Source organism: Rhipicephalus microplus, unplaced genomic scaffold (genome assembly GCF_043290135.1).
Source record: "Rhipicephalus microplus isolate Deutch F79 unplaced genomic scaffold, USDA_Rmic scaffold_24, whole genome shotgun sequence".
Classification (NCBI taxonomy): Eukaryota; Metazoa; Arthropoda; class Arachnida; order Ixodida; family Ixodidae; genus Rhipicephalus; species Rhipicephalus microplus.
The window spans coordinates 5,003,170-5,028,284 of NW_027464597.1; the positions used below are offsets into that span (position 1 = coordinate 5,003,170).

A 25,115-nucleotide genomic window follows, 5' to 3' on the forward strand; every position below is an offset into this window, starting at 1 on the left:
TACACTATGAAATGTGAGCGGCAGCACTAGCTGCACAATACCTTTCGCAGCACTGCCCACAAAGTATGAAATATGGATTACACTCAAACCTCACAATAACAAAGTAACATCTGCTTCAATGATTTGTTATATACAAAAATTTGTTATAAGCTATTATGTTATAACCGATAATTCGTTATATCCAAATTTGTTACACCGAGGTTTGGTGTAGCACAAACACTGCGTGGGTGCGTTCTACAGGAAACGTGGCAATTGGTTTGATTGACTGTTGCAACGAAGCCAGTCCGAACGAGCAACTTTTATTGCTTGGCAAAGAACCAAGTGTGGCCGCGGACTATGACGAGCATGGACGAAACCAGAGCAGCAGCATCCAATGCTTTTCCCTGTTTTCCACAACTTGTTAAAATTTTTGGCAGCTTTGCGTCACGCCGTCCTATCACCGGGTAAGTGAAGACTAGCTGAGCCCCGGGAGCGGCTGGGGCAGCGGTAGGAGTGATGTTGAGCCGAGGCCGGGGCTTCCGAGCTCACGTGATCACAGTGGGCTTAGTGCGCCCGATGAACTTTTTGATCTCCGAGATGTGGAGGGCGATGGCCACCAGGGGACGCAGCATCGTCTGCACGGGTTGAAGGCAAAATGAGAAGACAAAAACAAAAACAAATTGGCTTTATTTTTCCAAGAGCATTGCTTTTGTTTGTTACAGTACTTTCACTGCAATACGGTGAAAACTGCAGAAAAGCTATGCAAATCGATGTTTTGTAACGAACTGATTACCTTGAAAACTGCTTTAACTAAGATAGAATGTATTGCATATGTGCCTTTAGTGAACTAAGATTTACTTTGCCTGAAAATTTCATTTGTATGTTATGAAAATTTTTAAAATTTGTAAGCAAACTTAGATCTAACAAATTTGAATACAGTTAAACCTGGATATAATGAAATTTATAAATTCCTGGAAAAATTCGTGATAAAAAGGATTTCGTTATATGCAGGTTCGGTACGAAACTTCGAAAAGTACTCACACAAAAACAGCTTCAACAACGAGGGACAAGAAAAAAGGAGACGGACGACGCTCTGTTCTTTTCTTGTTCCTCTTTACTGGCGCTGTTTTTATCTGAATAATATCGTACCAACTCGCCCAAGCAACCACGTTTGGTACTCTTGTTCGGAAAGTAAATGCGCAAATCAAACAAGCGGCGGGCTGAAGACAGAGCTAACCCAAAACACTTATTTTACAGTAAAAAATCTGTGTTATTATTGCTATAGCAATTATATGAACACTCTCGGCGGGCTTTTGCCGTCATCGCCCTGTTACGTAACAAGTCCAAATTGATAACATGCCTCCGCGCATCGCAACTTCCACAAGCGGGTAAAAGGGCGCGAGCGCTGCTTAAGCAGAGATTAAATGAGTTGGCTCATCCCAATCGCCTGGAAATTGCATAAGATAACATCTCCACCGTGTTAGAACTGCTGTCGAATGCTCAAACAGAAAGTAAACAAGCCGCTTTGAACGAGCATGAAAATAAGCGAAGAGGGGAGAAATCACTCGAATAGCAATAAAGAACTTGTATTTTAAGGGTGGTCGTGATCGCTGGCACGCTTGCTATCTCGGCGAGTATCAGTGCGGCTTCAACGCGAAGGGACTGTGCGAAAAGAGCACTTCTCCCTGGAGCAGCCGTATTTTCTTGCACCAGCGTTTTGTAGGAGTTCCGCAATATCAGATCGAAAAGAGTTGGCACCAGCCTTACTTCTTATAACATTAAAATTTTTTTGCCATTCCGTTAATTACATTGCATTCAATGCACCCTCGTGTTGCCAAAACTAATCGGCTAATCGTGAAAGCTACCAACCTGCGAAGTCGGGGCGCAAGACGGAAGTGCGTGACAAGCGGACCTTCGAAAAACCTTCACCACAGTGGTCTCCGAGAGTTTCAATCAGCGCCTAATCTGACATCCGTTCGGTGGTAACAACATGGTTGTCCGAAATTAAGAAAAGTCAGTTTTGCCACAAGGGTGAAGCATTGAATGCGATAGCAACGACTTGGAATGTTACACTGAGAATGGCAAGCAGATCGAAATGTGCAGCGCGCTGCGCTGCTCACGCACAAATTACACACGAGGACGAGAACCAACTAACAAGGTTTAATGCTCGACACGTACTTGACGCACTGTTTAAACAGAAACGAGGCATGAAACGTAATAACAGGTACAGATATGAGTGCGAACTAAGAAGTGCTCCAGTTGTTACTTCGCCGAGTTTAAAAAGCATACTCTTTTCGCAAACGGCACCTGTCCAGCGAGCGAAGCAATCTTTGTGCGCCCGGCAACTACACGCAACCGTTCCAGTCAAAGTCGAAGGCGTGCGATTTTCCCCACCAAAGGGTAAGAGCGTGCGTACAAGCATCAATCCTCCCCCCCCCCCCCCTTCGCGGGGGCAAAGTACACGTGAGAGATAAGCATGCATCGGCGCATCGTGACAAGCTTGGCGCTGTGCGCGAAGGCTTTTTTTTTTTGTTTGAGCTTTCATATACAAGATACGTATACATATGGGATGAATGGCAGCGGCGACGGCAAAAACCAGCCGAGACAGTCCACATAATTGCTATCGTAATAAAAGAAAAAGCAAAGCCGAACGCCGTTGGGGGCCACATCATGAATATGCAGTGAAACATGCATGCACACGCGGCGTCGAAAACGAAGAGCGAGCGACACAGATATCGCGGGAAACTATTTAGTAAAGCGCTCTCCTTATGCAGCGTGGCCCCACTATGTGACGCTATCTAGAAGCGTGGCACTGCCAACATGCAAAAAAGTTTTTGTTTGTTTGTTTGTTTGTTTGGAGCGAAGGGAGGCTGCACACTCGTTCATGCACACGCGGCGGCGAGAAAGGCGGCAGCGGCGGCTTGTGTGGTGAAGGCCCTCCTGCACGCGTCGTGCTCTCTCGCCTGGTGCGCCATGCGTGCTGCCGCCGCCACCCCCACTTCGTCGGCGGCGGGGCAGCTGCAGATGATGCATGCTTGTACCAAAATGCGAAAATGCGGAGGAAATTCCTAGATTGTCTGTAGGCAAAATTCGTTATATCAAGATTGTCTCCCGCTGTTACTTTGTTACATAGAGGTCACAAATACATGTGCTTCTGTGGAGCAACGGCGGGAAATCGAAAAACTTCTTTATGTCGTGGCATTCGTTATATAAAGGTTCGTTATAAGCAGGTTTAACTGTATACCTAATTATTGGTTATAACATGTTAGTTTATAATAAATTTATGGATATAACAAATTTCTGAGGCAGATGCTTTGTTATTGTGAGGGTTGAGTGTAGTCCATATTTCATACTTGGCAGGCAATGCTGCTAAAGGTATTGTACAGCGAGTGCCGCCGCACATGTTTCATGGTGTATGGTTGTTCTTGGCCTGAAACATTGCCGCGAGCAACCACCAGAACGCACAAGCTCACACAGGAAGTACTATTGTTTTTGTTTTCTAAAGACATTTTTTTTTCCTATGTGCTTTTCGCAAATGCACTTTTTAGGCTGCCGGAACTTGGATACATGTCCTTCTCTACAGTTACACCTCCTGGCATCGTCAGTGTGAGAGGAGAGTTTACCGTGCCTATACACACATGAAAATGGACAGAGGAAGGATATTTCAGAGCACAACAAGACAGCTATTTTGCCACGGCGTGTGGCGTCATGTTCTGCATAGAGCAAAGCAGTCGTCTTCCATAACCATTTAAACTGGTGCAGTCCAATATCAATGCCAAGCTGAAGAAATCTAAAAAAGCTCTCTCCACGTGCACCAGAGGACAGAACAAAAGCATTCACTAGAACGCAGAAGCTCACATAGGAAATACTTTGTTATGTGATGGTTTGCAAGTGTACCAGTGTTGCCTAGCTCTCGGGCCTCTCGCGTGTATTCACTCACTTATAAATTAAGTGCGAGATCAAATGCGCTAAAAATTTCGCTAGCTTGTTTGTCAATGCACAAGGATCAACCCGTGTAACACCGACCGAGATAGAAAACTGGGTGTCATGGTCGTTTTAAAGAATACTTTGCTGTACGTGACATAACGTACCTGAGAGTCCTCCTTGGCCTTCTGAAGGTTCGGCTCATAGCTGTCGATGTAGATGCGAATGGTGGCGCCAGAGCCGCTCGTGCCGCTCAGGCGGTACACAATACGTGAGCCATCTGTGAACACGATGCGCAAACCCTGCAACGAAGCGTTTGAACAAAATGACCACCAGGCATCTCTATTTAAGGGAGAATAACAGCAATTTTACGGACATACTTCTATGATGATCCGGTAAGGGTCTTCAAAGGGACACTGAGTATAATTAAAGTACAGTTTCACAATTCTGAGAAAACGCCATTCTTACCGGGAGACAATGCTTGGTAAGCGAGAAAACGGGCAAAAAGAAAATATGGGTGGAGACGCCGCCTCGAGATTACCGCACTAAAACGCAGCAGCGTCATCGATTTTGAAGGCGCCTACTGGATCCTACGCAGCTTCTACTTGATAAAAATGATGCACATTGTAATCTGTGGGAGCCATCGATCTAGTGTATGAAGTTTTTAAAAATTTCGAGCTAATGTTGAGAGAATACGAAAAATACGTTTTGAAATTAGTGACGCCATGCACTTACGTTCCAGCACCGAACTTAAAAATGAAACTTCACCCTTGATTTTCTCTGCTAATTGCGAACTTATGATAGCTAAACCAAGTCAGTGTTTTTCTTTAGCATGCCTTTAAATGAGTCTGTTAACAGAGATTTCGAAAATTTTCATGACATACAAATGAAATTTTTGGGCAAAGCATATTTTAGTTCACTAGAGGCACATATGCAATACATTCTATCTTAGCTAAAGCAGTTTTCAAGGTAATTAGCATGTTAAAAACATCAATTTGCATAGGTTTTTTAAATTTTTATCACTGAACATTTAAAAAAATTTATATGGGCATATTATAGCACAATCAGAGACCACAAAACTAGACCATCACGATAATTTCAGCTCTGTACGTGCAAAACTTATTGTCACTTGTATGGTAGTAGGGAAACATCTACGGGCAGATTATGTGTTGTACAGTGCAGACCATAATGTAACAGCTTTGCAGTGCCGGTTACAATGCGGTCTTTTTTTACTCCCATTCGACTTCCCATAAAACCATGTATATGCATACCGCTTACTGTGCAGTCCCCCAAGTTGTAATACCGGTTAAAATGAGGTTGCCAGAAAATCTTTGACAAACACGGTAGCAAGTGCACTTCTGAAAGGAGGCGCGTGAGATGCGCAGCTGAGGAGCGAGTGACGAGATTATTGCGAAGGAGGAGGAGGGGACGCGGAGCGAACGAACAAAGGGGGAAGGAAAGAACAAAAAAAAAAAAAGACCCCGCCACACTGCGTGGGCGGTCATTTAAAGGAGGTGCTTGTGGTTACCTTGGTGACAAGCCTTTGCACTGGCGCCGACGGTGCTACATTGCATGCGTCGCTAGTGTGGCTTCAGCCACAAGCGGCCTAACAGGGCACGTGTGGTCCCGTCCTTATCAACTGAGCTTAACAGTTTCTTGTGAGGAAGAGGAGTCGTTATCGAGCTTGCGACAGATATCGCGTTTGCTACAAGCTTGTCCATAAATTTAAATCCTTTTACAGCTTTATGACGCGAGCTTTCGCTTTTGCTGCCCGTGCGCGATCTTTTACTGTGCGGGTGCTGACACCCCTTGTGAAGTTGTTTGCGCCTCGTGGTGCATGTGTCTCGCACAGAAGCCGCATTCAGGAGTCGCAAGTATTGCGCTGTAGATGGCGTTGTGTTCGCGAGCGTAGCTCACTGCTATCATCATGATGATTGTTTCAGCGGAAGCGCCGGCGGTGACCCCTGGCGGCAGAGAGAGTTTAGCGAGTATCTGTTGGCGTGGGCCGCAGTGGTGGGCCCACGAGGTGAGTCAGGCGTTAACGATACAACCTTGTTTGTCATGTTGTTAAGTGTTGTTTAATATTGTGTAAGGATGTCTTAGTGTGTTGATCACGATTGATGTTATAAAAATTTGGCAGACGGTGTTAAATAAACGTGTGTGTTGTTTTGGGTTTGTTCCAACAGTGTCTGCTGTGTCCATTCACTCCAAGAACGTGGCGCTCGCTCGCCAGTTTGAGACCCCACAGTACATAAGCTTGGCAGGTTTTTGTTGTCCTTGGTCTCTCGGCCACCAATGGAAACTTCGTATCACGCACGCTATTCTTGGTTCATTGCTTGAGTGCGACCTTTTCGACGCCCCTCCACCCTACCTTCATGTCACGCCTACCTTCATGTCATGGACAAACATCCCGCACAACATACCGAAAGGCAGCCTAGGCCTAATCAAACTTGCAATTTGGTATAAAATCAACGAAACTTTTTACAGTGGCTGCGCTTGAAGGGATACATATTGTTATAAAAAAACGAGAGTGGCATGTGAAGCACTCGAATGGTAGTTCACATTAGGATTTGAATGTCCAAATCGGGTGCACGCACGTAAAATATAACGATCGGTGTCTTCCAGCGCCCGGAATTTTTTTTTGGATGTGATTCGACGTAGTTTCTGTGTGATTTGCATAATCGAGGTGGTCTGAGAACTACTAGTCTGCAAATTTTCAGGATGTTGCTTGTTGTTGAGCCCCCCCCCAGAGAGATTCGTTGGCAACATGGGTTTTTGAACGTCAAATTTCAGTAACAATCGGAAATTCAATTGGTGGTTAGCACCATGCATTGCATGCTTCTGTTATCGGAGACATGAGGCTGCATGCATGTTCAGCACGTTTTGTGAAAGTGCGGCCCTTGAAAATGTTCTGGTTATAGTGTGGATATTCGCGACTTACGGTCTGTACTACTCATACCTTTGCAACAACAATCACTGAAACCATAAAACATAAGAAAAAGTGCAGCATGCAGGCACCATGGTGTATTCCTTTCAGAAAACTGAAGTGTTTTGTTGCGCAGCCAAAGTGAATGTTAGAGGCTACGTGGAGAAAAAGTATGCAGCTGAGATTTGCTCTGAAAGTAGACTCCAAGAGAGACGACTGTACCATGTTTACTTTCAGGTGACATGATTACGAAAATAAAGATCTGCAGTGCCACATAATTTTCGCAAGACGCCTGAACCATTTAACAGCAGTTTGGCTATTCAGATCTGCCATGTAGCAGCACAACAACTCAGAGTCCATAGAGACTGGATGGCCTTTCAAATAGGCCAATGTAACACAGGTATAAAATCCCGGCTATGCTCCCAGTCAGCATGCGCAGCATAAAGAGCAGTGCTCCTTGGTTATAGCAAGAAAAAACAATGAACATTTCAAGTTTCTAACAAAATTCACTGGGTGCGCTAAATGCTAGACTGAACAAAAGGTCAGCTAACATTGCCGTTTCAGCCTTTCGCATATTGTACATATTGGACATTTTTAAGAAGAACATGAAATAAGGACTCGAACAATGTACTTATACCAATCTCCTGAATGACTGAAATTGGTATTCTGGTTCTGAAATATACAGTCTCTCTACACCGCAACAGATGGAAACCGCACGATGTGCCTCGCGAAAACAACGCTAGAGACCAGTTGCACCGGCCCAGCACACCAGAACAATGCACTAATACAAATAGGTGAGAAAATAATGCTAGTACCATTCAGCAAAGCCACAAAACTTCAGTAGCAAAGTCCCAAAGTGAATGATGATGAGCAGGTGAAACTCTGGAGGTGAACCTGGTAAACCATGAATCCTCCGTACATTTTGCCCACTCGATTTTACTACAACGCTCCCCCTAGCGTACGTCGCCGCACTAAATAGAACGATTGCCTTTCACCAATGACACGCGCCATATGTGACATCATTCCTATTTTGTAACATCTCGCATCTTTCATCATCAACTACAAGTACCACCGTCTAGTTAATAACAGCTTGCATCTCTTCATCATCAGCTACAAGTACCGCCATCTAGTGAATACTGCAAGAACTAAACGAGAGGTGGCTACATACAGGGGACGGCACCGCCATCTAGTGAACAGTGCAAGAATTAAAGGAGAGGCGGCTACATAAAGGGGATGCACAGCCCACGCCTTAAGGAGCTTCGCCCCTAAAAATACGGGACCCCCACAGTCACGTGCGGGCCAGGCTACTCCCAAAAGGTTCGTCAACTGCGTTTTTGAGGCCTTGCTTCAAAGAAAGATTACTTGTGTAATGAAGAGAAACAGTTTCTTGAGCAGGAAGTGTCACTAGAGTGAACGCTTCGACAAGTGGTCACGTCCTCATCAAGGCAGAAACAGCTTTTTTTCTCGTAGAAGCCTAGAACACTCGTCAAAACATTATCTCCAGTGAGTTGCCATCATGAAGACTGTGCATTCATTAAAAATGGTATCATGTATCACGTGTATTTGTTGAAAATGCTATCATGTCAATACCATGTACTCATTGTGCAGCACCTCTTGTTCGAAAATCATCTCAATCTTTCACCTTCTCATGAACATTCCGCCTTGTATGAATTGTGTAACAAAGCGTTCTAAGGTTTCCGAGTGCTTCGTTGTCAAGACGCTTGCGTACATACCTGATGGGCCGAAATGGAGCCGTCGATGGGGTCGGTGTACTTAAAGTTGTCATACTTGTCGACGGTGTAGGTGTGTCCGTCGCACAGGAAGCGGCGCCCCTTGAAGTCCGGGTTGTTCATGCGGTTCTCGATGTGCTGCACCATCTGGTGGGCGGCATCAGTCTCGCAGTTTTCGTAGTCATAGCGCGTGAAGAAGTTGTGCCCATAGCGTGCCCAGTGGTCCTCGCACATCTCTTGAACACCCCTGCCGCTGTATGCCAGTATTGACAGCCAAGCCAGGCCTGCCCAAATACCGTCTTTCTCCCTGGAAGTACACGCGACTGTCTTCAAACAAATGCGGCCGTGCAGCGTCATGTTTGTAACACACTGCACCCTTTGAAACAGCGGTGTACTGTGCTATAAATGTGTGTCGCGTTAACGGACCAGGTGAGGGTATATATACAGTTCCGCATCAATTCCCCATTCTTCTCACAGAAGCAATGCAGAGTGCTTCACATGAAGGTCACATCACCTCGCATTTCCAGTATAGTGCACTCACAAGCTGGGTCACACTGAACGGACACTAAATCGTAACAATGAATAAGTTAACACTGATAAACTATACCTTAAAAACTATTTTGCCATTATTTTAACCATCATAGGGTCATTATTGTCAGAGAAAATCAACGTCAATGTGCAACGCTTAATCTCTGGCAGCATCAGAGACGAAGATTCTAGGTAGGAGCAAAAACAAGACTGCATGCATCATTTTAGAAGCGTATCATATTGAGAAACTTGATAACAAGTGCATACTAAACACCCCATCTCCTGCCGTCTTTGATGCAGCCGCCTGGTCTTGGATCTAAAAGAAAAATCATAGATCACGTGTTTATTCCAATTATGCCTTGGCTGGGTTTTTGCATTGTTGGTGCTGTGCCTTCTAACCCACCCCATTGATAAACCTTCTAACCCACTTTTCTTTTTTTTTTTTCTGTGCTCCACTCAGGCATATAAAATGCGTTTCATTCTACCATTAAAAATGAGTTGCAAGTCGGTTCTTGTGTGTCCGTGTTGTCTCGTGTATTCGCGCTGCTACTCCCTAGCCCTACAGTGAGCCAGCTTGCCCAAGAAAAAGTTTTCATCAGTGTTTGAGAGGACTAGACCCTAGGGTCAGGTAACTACAGAGGGCAAGGAAGGAACGATGCTGCTGACAGTAGCTCTAGCCTCCTGGAGGTGTGGTAACAACAGTTTGATCTCTTCGTACTTGGGAAATACTAATGAACTGCTTCGAGAACTTAATTCAGTACACCGCTTCCTAGACTGTGCCTTTCGTCTTCTAGTGTACCATTATCATTGAGTATCTGTGCTACCAGTAGTGGAGGGAGGAAATAACTAGGAGGGAGGGAGCATTCTGCGATTTCGCTAGCCTTGGCAAACCAACCTCATCCAACAATGTTCCTCAGGAGCAGTGCCTAATTATATAGGCTCTCAAGAGAGCCAACCAATGGTAGAGCTGGCTTTTTTTTTTTTCTTTTCTTTTAGGGGCGAAGCTCCTTAAGGCGCGAGTCTGTCCATCCCTTGTATGTATGTATGTAGTAGTACGTAGCCACCGATGGCACATACCCGCTCTAGAGTGGGTATGTGCCACAGGGAATGTGAAATGGGAGATGGCGACACTTGGAGTGTTCACTAGATGGACGCACGAACAGACAGACAGGCAGATGGATGGACGGACTTACGAACGGACGCATAGATGGATACGCGGACGATGGAAGCAGGGACGGACAGAAGCAGGACAGAAGCACGGAAGGGCTGACTGACTCTTCGCCCCACTCATCATTCACTCCATGGATATGCTACGATTTTTTTTAACAGGGCCTATTTCTTCCTTAAGTTTTCTGTGACCAGACTTCAATATTGTAGCTCGACGCTCCTCCCAAATTCTTTTTCTTTCTCCGACAATGGCACCAGTAAAAGCAGGGAAGCGGTCGATAGAATTGGACTTGCGAGAGATGATTTCAAGGTAACTATACAATATAGGAATGTAACACTGACAAGAGAAGGAAAACTTCTAGTACTCCTTTCCCTGTGCCAGACGAAATGTTTATGAGAACTAACAAACAATAGCGCCAAGGAAAGTATAGGGGATGTTATATCTAGTAATTACAATACAAATGTGAATACATATATATAACGCACTGAAAACTGTGTACTACTTGATCAGTGTGCGGCCACGAATGCGCAGTTTACTTCTCTAAGGAAAATATATTCATAACATAACACTAAAATGTACACTGAACAATTGAAATGTCTCTCCCATTCACATTTTTTGTTATCTCGCCTCATAATGTTGTGCTGATTTTGAAGTGACATATCACACTTTCACATTCGTGCTTTGCATATCATTGATTCCCACTGTATGCGAGATCTGCCAATCTTTTTTTCTAAACACACTCTATCGAGAGCAGTGCGAGACACAACGCTCACTTTTTAGAGTACCCTTAACTATAAATCATCCAACATTGCTTCTAAACAACATACTTTTATCTAACCACACGAGTTTACATTCGTATATAGGTATTCGTATAGCACACAATGCTCTAAATTGCCAAACACTTTTCACGCGCTAGCCTGATAGAGTTATAGAGCTCGTACTGCAGACATTATGGCGTTGGCATCACTGGTTGTGAGCAAAAATTAGCGTTGTCCATGACGAATTATTATGACTGAAATCAGCTGCAAGCTTCCGTACTACTTGAAAAGTAACACGAATGTGCAAAAGCCTCGTCACTGTAGCCACGGTCAAGTTGTTGCCAAGTGTAGAAAAACAGCATATGTATTTGAACTTTTGCAAATATACATAAACTCTGCGAGTCTCATAAATCTGGTCCTGTAAATCTTTTTCATCTGCATTCCGCACCAATGGAGTTCATGCAGTGCTGAATAGTGAGATGATCGCAAGAAGAATGATCGAAATTGGTACACGGTAAGGATGTTGTTAGCCTTTAAACTTTAAAACCCCAGCAAAACTGGGTAAAAAAAATATCCCCTTTCACTCTCCCACTGACGTCAAAGGTGACTTCTAATCGCCACACGCCTCTCATAGAGACGTACTAGACGACTTGCTTCGTGGTGGCCATTCTGCAGTGCTTCTAGCATCATTTTGCAATCATTTTCATACTTTCATATTTAAAGAAACATTCTTTTGTATGTGAGGAAGTACAAAAAGTGCTTTTATAATTTTTAGTTCACAATAGTGTGGCCTATTTAAGACCGCATAAATACTACATGCAATTTGTCTCTTCGTACCAAGGAAAACGCACAGCCTTTGTCGTCAGACTCGTCACTGCCACGTGATAAAGCGCCACTTTTGATCCCAAAAATAGGCCCTGTGTGTCACTCTAGTCCAATAACAATGCGGTTTCTCTATAGAAATAATTACAGCTCTGTTTTTGGCCCTGCCACTCGTTCACTGATATCGGTGCATTCCATAGCTCGAGAAGAAGCGATGAAAACAACACACTTAATTTGTGTCGCAGGGCCCCTTTAACGGGGATAGCAGTAAATATTTCAGTCACAATCATGTAAGGTCAATATCTTCGACGGGGCCATCTGCTTACCGGACGTGGTCGGAGCCAGTGCCGAAGCTCTCCTCTCCGCACAGCGACAGGCGTCCAGCGTCCATGAGGTTTCCAAAGAACTTCCATCCAGTAGGAGTCTCGTAAATGGGCAGTCCCTTGGCTGTGGCCACACGGTCTACAGCGCCCGCAGTGGGCATGCTGCGTGCCAGTCCCCGAATGCCCGTCGCTTGGAAGTACGGGATGACATGCATGTTGTCCGCAATCACGGCGAGCGAGTCGGAGGGGGTCACAAAAAAGGCATGGGCGCCGAGGATCATGTTGCGGTCCTGCGGCGAACACAATGCATGATGACATCTGAGACCCATCACGCTGTTCAATTAAAGCACTGCACAGAGTCATTCAGCCTTCATTTGTGTCGCCGCCAGGATGTGTGGTTGCACAATATTTTATGTAGCAGTTCTTTTAAGAGCCTAGACACTTCCTTCACTAAACTCTTCTCTCTTGCTGCTAAGTCTTTGTGCCAATCTATCTTTTGCCATCACAGAGGCAACAGCTCTCCACTCAATGCACTGTTAAATTGTACATCTTACGTAACCTTCATCACACGATTGCCTTACAGTCCACTCTGAATGGCCAGCCTCTGAATTGCCAGCCTCTGAATTGCCAACCCATTCCCCTCTCCTCTCATCAAACTCCCTTCTCTCTAACCTGGTAATGCGAGCTTTTTAGCATGACCACACCGATGAATCCGACAGCACAGGGTCTGTATAACAACTTCACTATAGATTTACCATGCAACTTTTCATAGCAGCAAGCTGTGAAAGGTAACCCAAAGGGGTACAAGCTTCTTAAATGAAGGAAGGTTTATCCTGCACAGAGACTTGAATATGCAACCAGTGCCTTTCTATGGCTGTCCGCTCTACCAGGCGAACAAACCTGGTTTGTTGTTGAGTAAGTGAATCGCCAAAGAGGGCGATTGTCGCAACTTCAATCAAACTTTCTTTCTGCGAACCGTGTACACATGGGTTTCTTTAGTAGCTTGGCTCTTCAATCGCGTGAATGAAAATTTAAGGTCTTTTTGTACCTCGCCACATTTTTCAGACTTTCACAGAAGTGATCCATAAGAAATAATGGCTTCAGTGATTCTATGTGCACATGACAAGGGTATTACGGAGGGTGAGCTATGACGATACAGTGAAGGAAGTTTAAATACCCCATCACCATCGAAGCAGGCAGCAAAGTCGTACGGCCCATTCTTCATCTCGTCCACAGTTTCCTTGCCGTATGTCAGGTTCGGGTCCGGGTGTTTGCCACCAAAGTCGATGCTGGGCTCGCTGTTGCGGATGTCCTCGATGGGCACACCCAGCAGCTCGGAGAAGATGCGGCGGCAGTATGGCCCCGTTACACCATGCATGGCATTGATGAGCACGCGAAAAGGGGGACGTCCGTCGTGACCCTTGATGAGGTTTCGAATTGCGTCGAAGTCAAATATCTGCACAGCCAGAGAGGTATGGTACTGCAATGTGCTTGGCGGTGACGCTAAAGCAGATTGAAAATTTGGTAATACTGTGGTCAACAAGGACGAAGTTGTTGCAGAAGGAGCTACACAAAAGAAAACAGTGCTACCCTTCCCCTGCGAGTGAATACTAATGTACATTAGTTTTAGAATTCAGACATCAAGGATAATGACATTTTTTTTATGAAGTGCTCCAGCTTCCCTTTTAAAAATGTTTTGAAGTGTTGCTAAAATTGATTGTAACAATGCTAGCATTGATTATGTTACGTTAGCACATTTACGATTGAATTACATTATTATCAGGCAAAGCTACAAATCACAGTAAAATGTCACAAAGATTTCATTGTCAAGGGCCATTTAAGGGCACATAATATGAAGAAAGGATAAGCGAAAACCACATAACACGAAGGTACAAACAATGCCCAGCCCACAGCTTCACATGAAACAAAAAGTCAAGACTATGCTAAATAGTACTCGCATTATTTCCTTGCCTATTTCAATTGATAGTGCTTTGCTGGGGTAAGCTGCTGAGACCAGACTGCTCTACAGCATTTTTTTTTTGTAAAGCACCCCATGCAATGATTATGAATTGAAACATTCCTGTAGAACGAAAGCTGTCAGAATTGGCATCCATATTTCAGTCATTATAGAAATCAGTGTATATATGTTTTGAAACCTGATATGAAATGCCCTTCAGAAATGACCCTCACAGAAGATGTGGGAAAGGCATTCTTTCAAGTGCTCTCCCTCTCTCTTCCCCCTTCCATCATCCTCACTGTCCGGACCCTTATTGGACCATTTGGCAACTGCAGTCCGCTAGACAAGGCCAGGTTAAGAATCTTGCTTTAATATAGTGAAATATCATCGGAATGTCATAAACTGTTATCCCAAGCTGAAGTTTCTTTGAACAATCACAGAGAAAAAGATTGCTATAAAAAAAAGGACAAGCTGCTGTCCTTATATGGCGAAGCTCCCTGCTTCCCTCTTCTTGATTGAAACACACCAGATCTCCGCCCAAACATGTCCAGCCTCTACCTCACTACTCCTCTTCTTCGTCTATGTCGGCGCCATGCACAATTCCCAACAATCGAATCATGATTACTGCCTTGAATTACCCGAGTTCAAAAGCGAAAATTTGTAACATTTATAGCTGGATTCTTCAAGAGATTAGATAATGACGCTTCCCAACCCCCTACAATGTTACAGCAGGTTGTGCGCGCTGTGAGAATCAACGTTACGCAAAGCAGACGACAAAGAGCCGACTCGTGCGACGTTGAGCCCAGTAAAGGAGATTGACGCGTTTGCGTATTAGCACATTAGACGGGAGTGTGGATCGCTAAAATGTTATGGAAGCTTCTGCACTGAATTATAAAATTACGAGTTTTAGAAACGTTACACAGTAAAAGACTATACAGCCGCAGTACAATTTCATCAATTATAGGTGAAAAGGCAATGATACTGACTGCACGATAATGTGTTGCTCGTATGATACGTTGGCCAAGCAGTGATGAAAACAAATTCAGCCCATTCCTAGCATTAAAAACCGTCGGAGAGCAAAGCTGAAAGCGTGAAGTGTATACGATCAGCCATCGTTACCACGGCTGTAATTTGGGCTTGCTGGTACATGCCGTTGACGAAAAAATATCGTTGAATAAACAAGGACACGAGAAGAGTGCCTTTGTGTGCCTGTGTTAAGTGTCCTATTCTCATGTCCCTATTCATTCAGCACTATTTTTTTTATTGACCATCATCTTGAGCACAACCATTTTTTTGTTAATAGTTGTGCATGTCACAAGACCCTCTGGTCTTGTGACATGCGTGATGTGAGACTACCCTCATGCAGATTAGTGCTATTTTTTCATTGACCATCATCATAAGAATACTCATTTTTTTCAGTTATTAATTTTCCCCCTCTGGTCTCATGACATGCGTGATGTGCGACTACCATCATCCAGATTTGTATAAACCAGAATTCACCCATCTAAGAATTTTATGTCCAAGTCTCAGTGCATATTACGAGCATGTGCGCATTCATATATGGTAAGTACGTGCACATGCATAGTAGCCTGGTTGGATACCTGCTGCACGAGTTCAACGTAGTCGTTGACCGCATCAATGACCTCAACGGTGAAAGGTCGGCCCTCTATGTCAAAGGTCTGGGTGCCCAGCTTGCCCAGATCCGGAACCACGTCGGGGCAGTGTTTGTACTCCCGAATGCACGTACTCATTTTGTGAATGGGCTCCGTCACAGACTCCGGAGCTGGACCTGCGAGACGTCATGATCCAGGCTTCGTCAAGATTAGAAAGTTTCACATGGCGAATCGGAGACAGACATTTGATAATGTACATCGACAAACTATTCCGCAGATTACAGGATACTAAAGAGGCAGAAAGTTTTCCTATAGCAGTAAGCTATGATTTCAGAAAGCTGAAAACATCACTTTTACCATGCAAAGAATTCTGGTTAAGCAACAAAATGTGGGAAAAAAAAATGTGGGTGGCAACTCGAAATTCCCACACCAAACATGTGACATAAATTCGATAGCATTTACTAGTTACCAATCAGTAATCATAGTTCCTAATCAGTTAAAAATAAGTATGCAGGCCACTGAGGGCATCATAAACTTGGCATGGTAAGTTTCAAAAAAACACTGCAGAACCATGTCACCAAAATACGAAAAGTATGCTTCGCGATCCATGATGAAACCTCGACTTTAATTTACTGCTCTCTTAAAGCCCATAAGATGTTGAAATTAACTATATCACTGTTTTTAGAGTGTAATTTATAAGTATAAAGTGACCCATTGTTCCCCTTTAGTGTCCCGTCAAAGGAGTACTGACACTGTTATGAATTTAAGATAGCTTGTGAGACTGATTTGTGTAGGCACACACAAAAATCATCCCCAAAGCATTGATGAGTAGAGCCTTGAACATAATTAACAATCATTTTAAAGCATGTATCACGCAACTTCATGCAAAACTGCGCAACTCGCAATATCGACACCATCTTGGTTTGAACATAACTGTGGATGAAGAAAGATGAAGAGGGGGCATCATGTGATGCAGTCAACATTTGTGTTTGTGACTGAATGCTCCTCGAAGACAGCAGTGCGTCAGCCCGTCATGCAACTTCACACAAGAAATGGCATTTGCCATTAAAAGAGCAATGACATCAAATTTCAAGATTGAGATGTGCCCATCATTCGATCGCTTGGTATGCATAGGTCTTCTTGGCCAAATTTGAATCACATCCGTCGCATAGAAGCTATTTTAATTCGACGTCACACAGCATAGAAAAGTTAAGGAGAAAAAACGAAAATAGACTGACTGCCCTGCAACATCGACACTAGTGCTACGTGTTCGATGTGATACATTCCACAAATACCATCCTGAGTGACGATGCCCTTATAGCAACGACGTGTACGATCCGAGTGTTCTTATCGTGGCACCGACTGGCGCCGAAGTGCAGAAACGCACTTGCTCGTCCACGGCCGGGCCAGGGCCGGGCTAGCACTTGCAGGTGCAGTCTAGCTAGGCCGTGGCTCGTCCCGTCTGATTTTCATCGCACCGGTTCGAATGATTTCGTGAAATTATGAAAATAAAAACCACCTTTAAAAGAATGGCGAAAGAAAAGAGCATGATTGAACGTGTGCTTGTCGGTCAGCATGGCGGGGAATCGTTGCGAGTTGCAGGTGAGTTGCAGTCGTCTAGTTCGAAGTACAAAAAAAGCACAATGAGGGTGTCTTTTCATATCACGTATGTGTTACACATCAACACAACCACAAGCTATCAAAAGTGGAAGAGCGTGTAGTCAAATATCATCGCTAACAACTAACATGCAGGTATCATTGAATTTTAGTTCATGTGTAGACTTTGTGTCCACGTGAAAGTGGTAATACCGCATTAACCGCGAGAGGCTGGATAGGTGGCTCCACCTGGATAGGGGCCATCTCGAGGCGCAAAAAAGAACCTGACAAGCAGGAAACGTATTCTATTTTTCCGATGATGCTCATTCGCGATAGCTATATTGCATTGACCCCTCTACATATACCTGAATGCTTTGCACGCCAAAACACACCAATATATCTGAGACACACGAGCGAACATGGCTGAAGCGTGCATCCTCGGGCACCTCTGCAGTGCTGCTTGGAACGGCGTCCATTTCGTTATCACTGTTCTGCAAAAGGTCAATCAAAGCAAAAATAATTCGCGACGTCACGAATCGCGGGGATTCCAAGCTCCAGACTATCGTATTGAACCTGAGTTGACACTTTGTACAGCGACGACAGCATTGCAGGTGACAAGGCATGACTGAATGTGTCCGCCCAGCAGACGAAGTGTTCGCGGAGCAGCTGAGCCTGATGTCACTCTTTCCTGTGGAGAAGTGGCCAGCTGTGGCGTGATCTGGAGGTGACCACGAGGTAGCGCTACTGCTGGTGCTTTCAGCGCTAAAAATGGCGGGAATGCCGATCGTTTTCAAATAGTGCTAGATCACAGTAATATAAATCAATAAAAGCGATAGTTATTCATGCCTCAGTTGCGTTTTATGTCGCGGATCGCTGCTACGGGGTCTATAGCTACTCGCTGGGGAAAAATCTTGGCATGAGTAAATTTGATGTCAGTGCTCCTTCAAGATTCGGTGCTTGGTAGTTTTTTATTCAATGTTCACTTGTTCAGCGCAGTTTGGCCACCTCGTGGAGGAGCTTCAGAGCAGAAGTTAAAGCAATACTAAAACCTTCCGCACAGTTTCTACATTAACTTATGCTGAACATCTGCATACAGGAATTCTGCTATAAAAATTGCAGTCCTGCCATTATTTTTTGTCTTGTTAATTATTTCAGACACTTGATCAGTTGCACGTATGAAACCATTACAAACTAAATTTAGCACTGATATATATATATATCACGAATCTCAATTATAGGCACCTTTTTTATATGACTTTAACTTTTTGCACACTTTTTACTTAAACTGGAAGCTGGTAGATAAAGCGGAAGAGCACTGTGCAAGGAACCAGAGTGTCAATCGGCGCTCACACCACGAAAAACTCTCAGCAGTCCTTCTGCATTCAAATCAACTCAAAGGTGGATACATTTGCTTTTTCTTTTATGTTCATGCATTGAACCTCCTGTACCACCTTCTCAAAACTTTGAACAACTAATGGGGTTTTGCAATTCCACCAGGAACGGCCTTTGACCAACAAATGATGTCGCATGAATATGTCACTATGTAACTTTTCAGTGGTGCCATATAATGATGTCAGTCTCTGCAATATAAGACGACGTCAATATGTGATTATTTTTTTTAATTAGTGGTGTTGATGTCTCCGACATGCACCACCAGTCAATTTTCACATTCGATGAGGCATCAAAGGTTTTCAGCTTAATAAATGTCCGATAACTATACCAGTCTAAAGTGATTAGTTATTTCCTGTCATAATGTGTCATAACGAAGGGAGGTAAAGGAATATGTCTACTTAGGACAGGTAGTAACAGCAGAGTGGAACCATTAGAGTGAATTAACTAGAAGAATAAGAATGGAATGGATAACATTCGGCAAGCATTCTCAAATCATGAATGGTAATCTTCCACTAACCCTCACAAGGAAGGTATATAACAGCTGCATCTTGCCTGTATTTGCCTACGGAGCAGAAACCCGGAGGCTTACAAAGAGAGTTCAGCTTAAATTTAGGATGATGCAGCAAGCGATGGAAAGGAAAATGATAGGTGTAAATTTAAGAGAAAAAAAGATAGCAAAGCAGGTCAAAGAACAAACCGGGGTTAAGGATATCATAGTTAAAATCAAGAAGAAACTGACATGGGCCGGACACGTAGCACACTGGCAGGATATCCGGTGGTCATTAAGGGTAATTGACTGGATTCCCAGAGAAGGCAAACGCAGGGGAGACAGAAAGTTAGGTGGGCCGACGAGATTAAAAAGTTTGCAGGTATAACGTGGTAGCAGATAGCACACCACCACGTTGATTCGCGGATCATAAAAGAGGCCTTTGCCCTGCAGTTGGCATAGTCAGGCTAATAATGATGATAATGAAGGGACAAAGCAGGTCAAAGAACAAACCGGGGTTAAGCATATCATAGTTAAAATCAAGAAGAAACTGACATGGGCCGGACACGTAGCACATTGGCAGGATAACCGGTGGTCATTAAGGGTAATTGACTGGATTCCCAGAGAAGGCAAACGCAGGGGAGACAGAAAGTTAGGTGGGCCGACGAGATTAAAAAGTTTGCAGGTATAACGTGGTAGCAGATAGCACACCACCACGTTGATTCGCGGATCATAAGAAAGGCCTTTGCTCTGCAGTTGGCATAGTCAGGCTAATAATGATGATAATGAAGGGATACTTACCCCCATTCTGGACATTGTACTTAATGCCGAAGTCAGCGTCGATGCCTCCGGGGTTGTGACTGGCGGTGAGAATGAAGCCTCCCAAGGCATTGCGCTTGCGAATAATGCACGAGACAGCAGGCGTGGAGAACAGCCCGTGCTGACCGACCACGATGTGCCCAACCTGCAAGGCCGGGTTGTGTACCGCTTGCACAAGAGAAGGTGGCACAGCGACATGCACTTTGAAGATACAGAATCTATTGCTCACTACACACAATGCGGGGCATTGTGAATGGAGAGAAGGACATTGCAGCATGCATGGTGGAAACAAATGGCCCCTCATGGCACTCATGCGGTGGATTATTGCGCCGCCTTTAGGTGCTGCACATTTCCCATGCCAGTTTTCAACGAAGGCAAAAGAGCATTGCCGTGACAGTGATGTCAGCCTTTGTGCTTCCATGCTACAGTAATGATACCTCTCTCCTTTAAACAGGTCTACAGGCTCCACGTGTATGCACCTATGTGAGCCCCCCCTTCCCCATGTGGCGTTAACTTAGCGAGAAAGTCGCTGAATTTAGCATCTTTGCAGTCATGCTAGCGACAATTCTGTCTCATTGGAGCTTTAGCGACTTTTTTGGGGACCTTAAAATTTGAGGTAGAGCGTTCGAAAACAGACATAGAACATTAAAAAATTGTAAGAACAGTGGAATGCTCAGAACGAGCTTTAATAAATGAGGCCGAAGCATACAGGATCAAGCTGATTGCGGCCGTTCCCGTTTTCCAGTTGAGGGCTCTGTTCAATGGCTCACGGTTCGCCGCATACAGGTGGACTACAACTGCTCACCTGTTCACAGTCACTTTGCCAGGAGTTAGCGGCACTGTCTTTTTTCATTCGCCGCAACAGAAATTGATTTACCATAGTGTTTAAATAAAAATTCTCTTCACGTGATTTAACAAGTAAAAACACTTTAGACTCGCGAAAAATTATGATCACCACGCATCATCGTTTAACGACTTTTGGCAAAAATTGGTGACTTTTCGGAAGCGTCCCGGCGACTTTACGAAAAAAAAAAAAAAGTTAAGACCACTGCCCCCCCCCCCCCCCCCATCTTTGTAGCTGTAACTAGCGAAAACAAACTAGGTTTCAGCTACGTATTGTTAAAGATAGTCAGTTCAAAAGAGACACCGCCACATTTGACAAAATTCTTTTAGATGTCACTAACAGCAGCAACGGTGAAACACTCTCTCATATGACACTGTTACGACCAGACCACTGACGAACACCGTTGAAGCAGAGGTGAAACTAGCTGGTCGTCTCTGTTGCGCGGACGGCATATTGAGGAATGCCGCGAAGGCGAGGAGGGGGGGGGGGTGCATGGCACTGCCAGGGAACGTGTACTATGACCAACCGGGTGTGGTTGGTCATAGTACGTCCGTATGAGCAGACGGCTTATTTTTGTGTGTGCTTCTTATCGTATTGAAGCCACGGAATGCACGCGGAGATTCCTTCGCTCACCGCCGCGTTTCCCTCTCCTAGAGATCGGCATAACACGAAAGTGAAACACGCTTTCACAGAGGTAGTTGAGCATTTTTTGGGGCATTTTCTTCGCCACAAGGGCGAAGGAATGAATGGTACAGCAGCGAATTGCAAAATCACGCGAAGAACGACAACCAGCTCGAAAATTGCAGCACATACCTCAAGGAGATACATGCACAGGACGTGTGCGCACTAACAACTATCCCAGCTCGACGCTTAAAGCGCGCTATTCAAACACAAAGAAAAGCTCTCGAAACGAACGCACAAGTATACGCAGGTCAAGCGCGAGCAACTGTCACAATTCTTCCTGCGTCGTGTGTCAGCAGCGCGCTCATTTCGTAGACGCGGTCACGGCAGCGAGTGAAGTGACCTTCGTGCTCTCCTAAATCACGAGTCTGATAAGCGCGGGCACGAAAGAGATTACGCTCGGTGGCGGAGGCGCTGGTCGCAACGCTAGCGGCAACAACCTTGAAGCGCGCCCAACGCAAGACCTTCGCACAATCTTGCAACGGGTAACAAAAACGCGCTGAACCTATGAGACCGCCAAACGGTACAATGGCTTGCCGTTAGCATTCTTGACAACGTACGACAAAAAAAAAAAAAAGGAAGTCACCACCACTGAGCTACCACAGCGGCCTAAAAAGAAGTCACAGTTTCGCCAAAGCGGCGAAGCAATAAATGCGATAGCAACACATTCGAATGTTTTACGAAGCAAGGCTAGCATATTAAGGAGCAATATTAGTTGTGGTAAACATGCGCTTGCTAAGGAACCAAGTTTCTTGCTGCGCGGCCACAGTAGATGACCACAACAAGGCTCGTGCGTAGTGACGGCATTGATATACGAGGTGAGACTGGCAGTCAACTCACTTAAATCCAATCTCACGTAACTCTACAAAACACTGGTGTAAGAGAACACGGCCCCTCCAGGTAGACTTTTGGCACCGTTTTTTCGTGTTGAGAGGGCAGCCTGCTGTGGGGCCACAAGGCGCGATAGCGGCAGCCATATGCGCCTCCCCTGTTCACTGGCGAGATAAGCGCGCGCGCAGACGAGCCCGGCCAGAAAGGCGATGTTTGCTCCACAGAAAGACAAGGCTAGCGCATCCTTCCCCGTATATATAGACTTACATACATATACGTGAATGACGGCGGCAGCGGTGGCGACGGCAAAAAATAGCCGATACTGTTCATATAATTGTTATCGCAATAAAAAGCACCGTGGAGTAGTGGGTAGCGCCCCACGCTGTATATAAAGAGGTCTTGGTTCGACGCCCGCGGAAGATCCCCTCCTTATCGTTTTTTTTTTCCTTCGCAATCTGTTAAGTATATTTAACCTCTTATCCATGACGGAAATACGTCAGCGAAGTCGTAGTAGACCCCAGCACAAAACACTTTCGTGTTAAAAATAGGGGAAGAGCTGCTAGCCTTTCTTCCTTGTGGTACTCTAGCGCGCCCTCACCTTCAGCGCCTCGTTCCTCGGCTAGCGCAAGTGCTGGCCCTGGGCGGCTCACGCGCCGGGAACATGGCCACCGTGGTTCGCTGCCAGGTCTTTTTGTTTGGTGCGAGCCACGCGTCCATTTTTTCAACACGGAGATGCCTGTTCGAACATGCCCGGACCATGTCATCCACTCGTGTCTCGCTAGCACACGTCATGGTGCTTTGCCGATCCTCATTGGGCGCCCATGACAGCCCCCTTTCCCGTTAGCTTGCTTCTGCCCGGAGCTCGCGTGTTGCAGTAGATGCACACAGACCTGCTGGGAAGGTAGACGCACTGCTCTAGCAGGCGTCTTCTCGTACGTGCGCTCGGCTGGTGCCCTTTGTGTGACGGCCGTAGCGCCTGCTTGCAAGCATTCACTCCATCCGTCTTGCGAAGTTTCCCTGTCGGCCCGAAAACCAGTGTTTCTTGATGACCTGTCTCGTGTGCCTTCCCTGCGCCGTGTCGAAAAATCGACGAACCCGGCCGTAGCGTATTCGTGCGCGATGACGTTGGAGAACGTCGCGTACCTTCCCGGTCGCTTTGCAGTGTAAGCTTCTTGAGCAAACCTGTCGCCCCATCCTATAACTTTCTAAAACTGTTGCTATACCAAGTGAAATTGACCGACGGCCGATGATTGCTAAACAAGCCATGGGCAGTGCTCGGCAACCCCTTTTGTCGGCCGACCAATGGTGGCACAAAGTGAATCCCTTGATTGACAAACAATTTCGCTGGTTATTAGTTGCCCAAAGACGTTCAGCCAACGGTAGGCAAATGATAGGAAAATGGTCGGCACCCAATGCCTGGGCGACCGTACGCGGTCCTTTATATAAGGTCATGCTTTGATGACCCTATATCACGTTGGCCAGTTGAGCCTGCCACAAGCTGACATCGCGTTATATCTGTGGGCACTCACTCACTTCCTACACTGCGCACATTTTTTTCTCGGTCAGCGAAAATTTCTTGTTTGAGCGTTCACATCGACTGTCGCTAGAATGCACTAGATTATTTACAAAAGATTGTTAAATCCAGCTGTGCATTACCTGCTGTCTACAAGGTCGGCCGGTGTGAGGCCATTAACAAAAATCACCCTTAGCCCAACCTTGACGACCAAGCTCGGGCTATGACCTGCTAGGTAAGGCATGTTGGGCCAGCATAGAGCCGAGGTCGTTTTGACAGTTCGGATGTCATTCATTGCTTCAAACTTGCGACGAAGATGAGCTGCTTATTACATTGTCACAGGGGTGCATGGAAAGATTAAGAACAGAGCTAACAGCCGGTATAACCCAAGCAGGTGCTGTAAGATTCACACAAGCACAAAAACAGCGAATTTTCTTTTCAAAGTAACGCTGCTGCATACTTTGTACTTATTGTGATATACGACATTACCTCGTGATTTAATTCGCCAGAAACTAATGCAACCTGTTTTTACGCAAACTCAAAAACCGCCGCTGAGGGCCCGGTTCAATCTTGTAGAACACTTGGAAACCCGCTACCATGATCAAGGAAGCCACTGAAGTGGACTTCCCCTCATTCAGATCACGCCTGCAAAGGAGCCAGCTTTACAGAACACTCGCAGGTTGCCGAGTGCGAATGCTGCATCCTGACTCGTCTTTAGATTCGCCGTGGTAGCTTTCCGACGGCTCCTCCAGATCCGCAGGGGTGGGGTGTCACTGAAGCAAGCCTCTATTCACCTTGCCGGCACCCTTTAGCCCTTGCAATCAATCGAACTCAATTGAAGACGACGTATTAGGAAGATGGGGCATCAACCCCCCCCCCCCTCCCTGTGCAACGCCATTTCGCGAACATTGGTGATGATGAGTGATTCTTGAAGGGAATGACAAAGGAGCTAATTTTTGTCTACCTGCGTGTTAGCGCTACGCCCGCTTGTGCATATAAATACCCTCGCGCGCGGTGCCCAGGTCAGAGTTTTGCGCGGTCACGCGACCAGATGTGTTTACCTTGCACCCGGAACTGTTCCTGCCTGGCTCGGTGATCTCTGAAACTGAAACAGACTGGGCGCTCTAAAAAACGTCTCTAAAGTAATCGTCGTGCACTCGCGCAAACAAGGTTTCCAGCTGTGAGAAGTGGGTCATAAGCTACCTATTGCAAAAAAAAAAGTGT

General features: G+C 45.4%; 1 protein-coding gene across 1 annotated transcript in view; it reads right to left on the bottom strand.

The window, feature by feature from the left end:
- Window positions 1-283: 283 nt before the first annotated feature.
- The window catches only part of LOC119181323 (phosphoglucose mutase 1), a 32,175-nt gene continuing 7,343 nt past the window's right edge, over window positions 284-25,115 (bottom strand). Inside the window, exons 2-8 of the mRNA XM_037432533.2 lie at window positions 20,005-20,167; window positions 15,717-15,904; window positions 13,336-13,614; window positions 12,162-12,448; window positions 8,563-8,866; window positions 4,071-4,205; window positions 284-614 (exon numbers count right to left, since the gene is read on the bottom strand). Of these exons, the coding sequence (XP_037288430.2) occupies window positions 525-614; window positions 4,071-4,205; window positions 8,563-8,866; window positions 12,162-12,448; window positions 13,336-13,614; window positions 15,717-15,904; window positions 20,005-20,167 (1,446 nt within the window). The 3' untranslated portion in view covers window positions 284-524. The remainder of the gene's footprint in view (window positions 615-4,070; window positions 4,206-8,562; window positions 8,867-12,161; window positions 12,449-13,335; window positions 13,615-15,716; window positions 15,905-20,004; window positions 20,168-25,115) is intronic.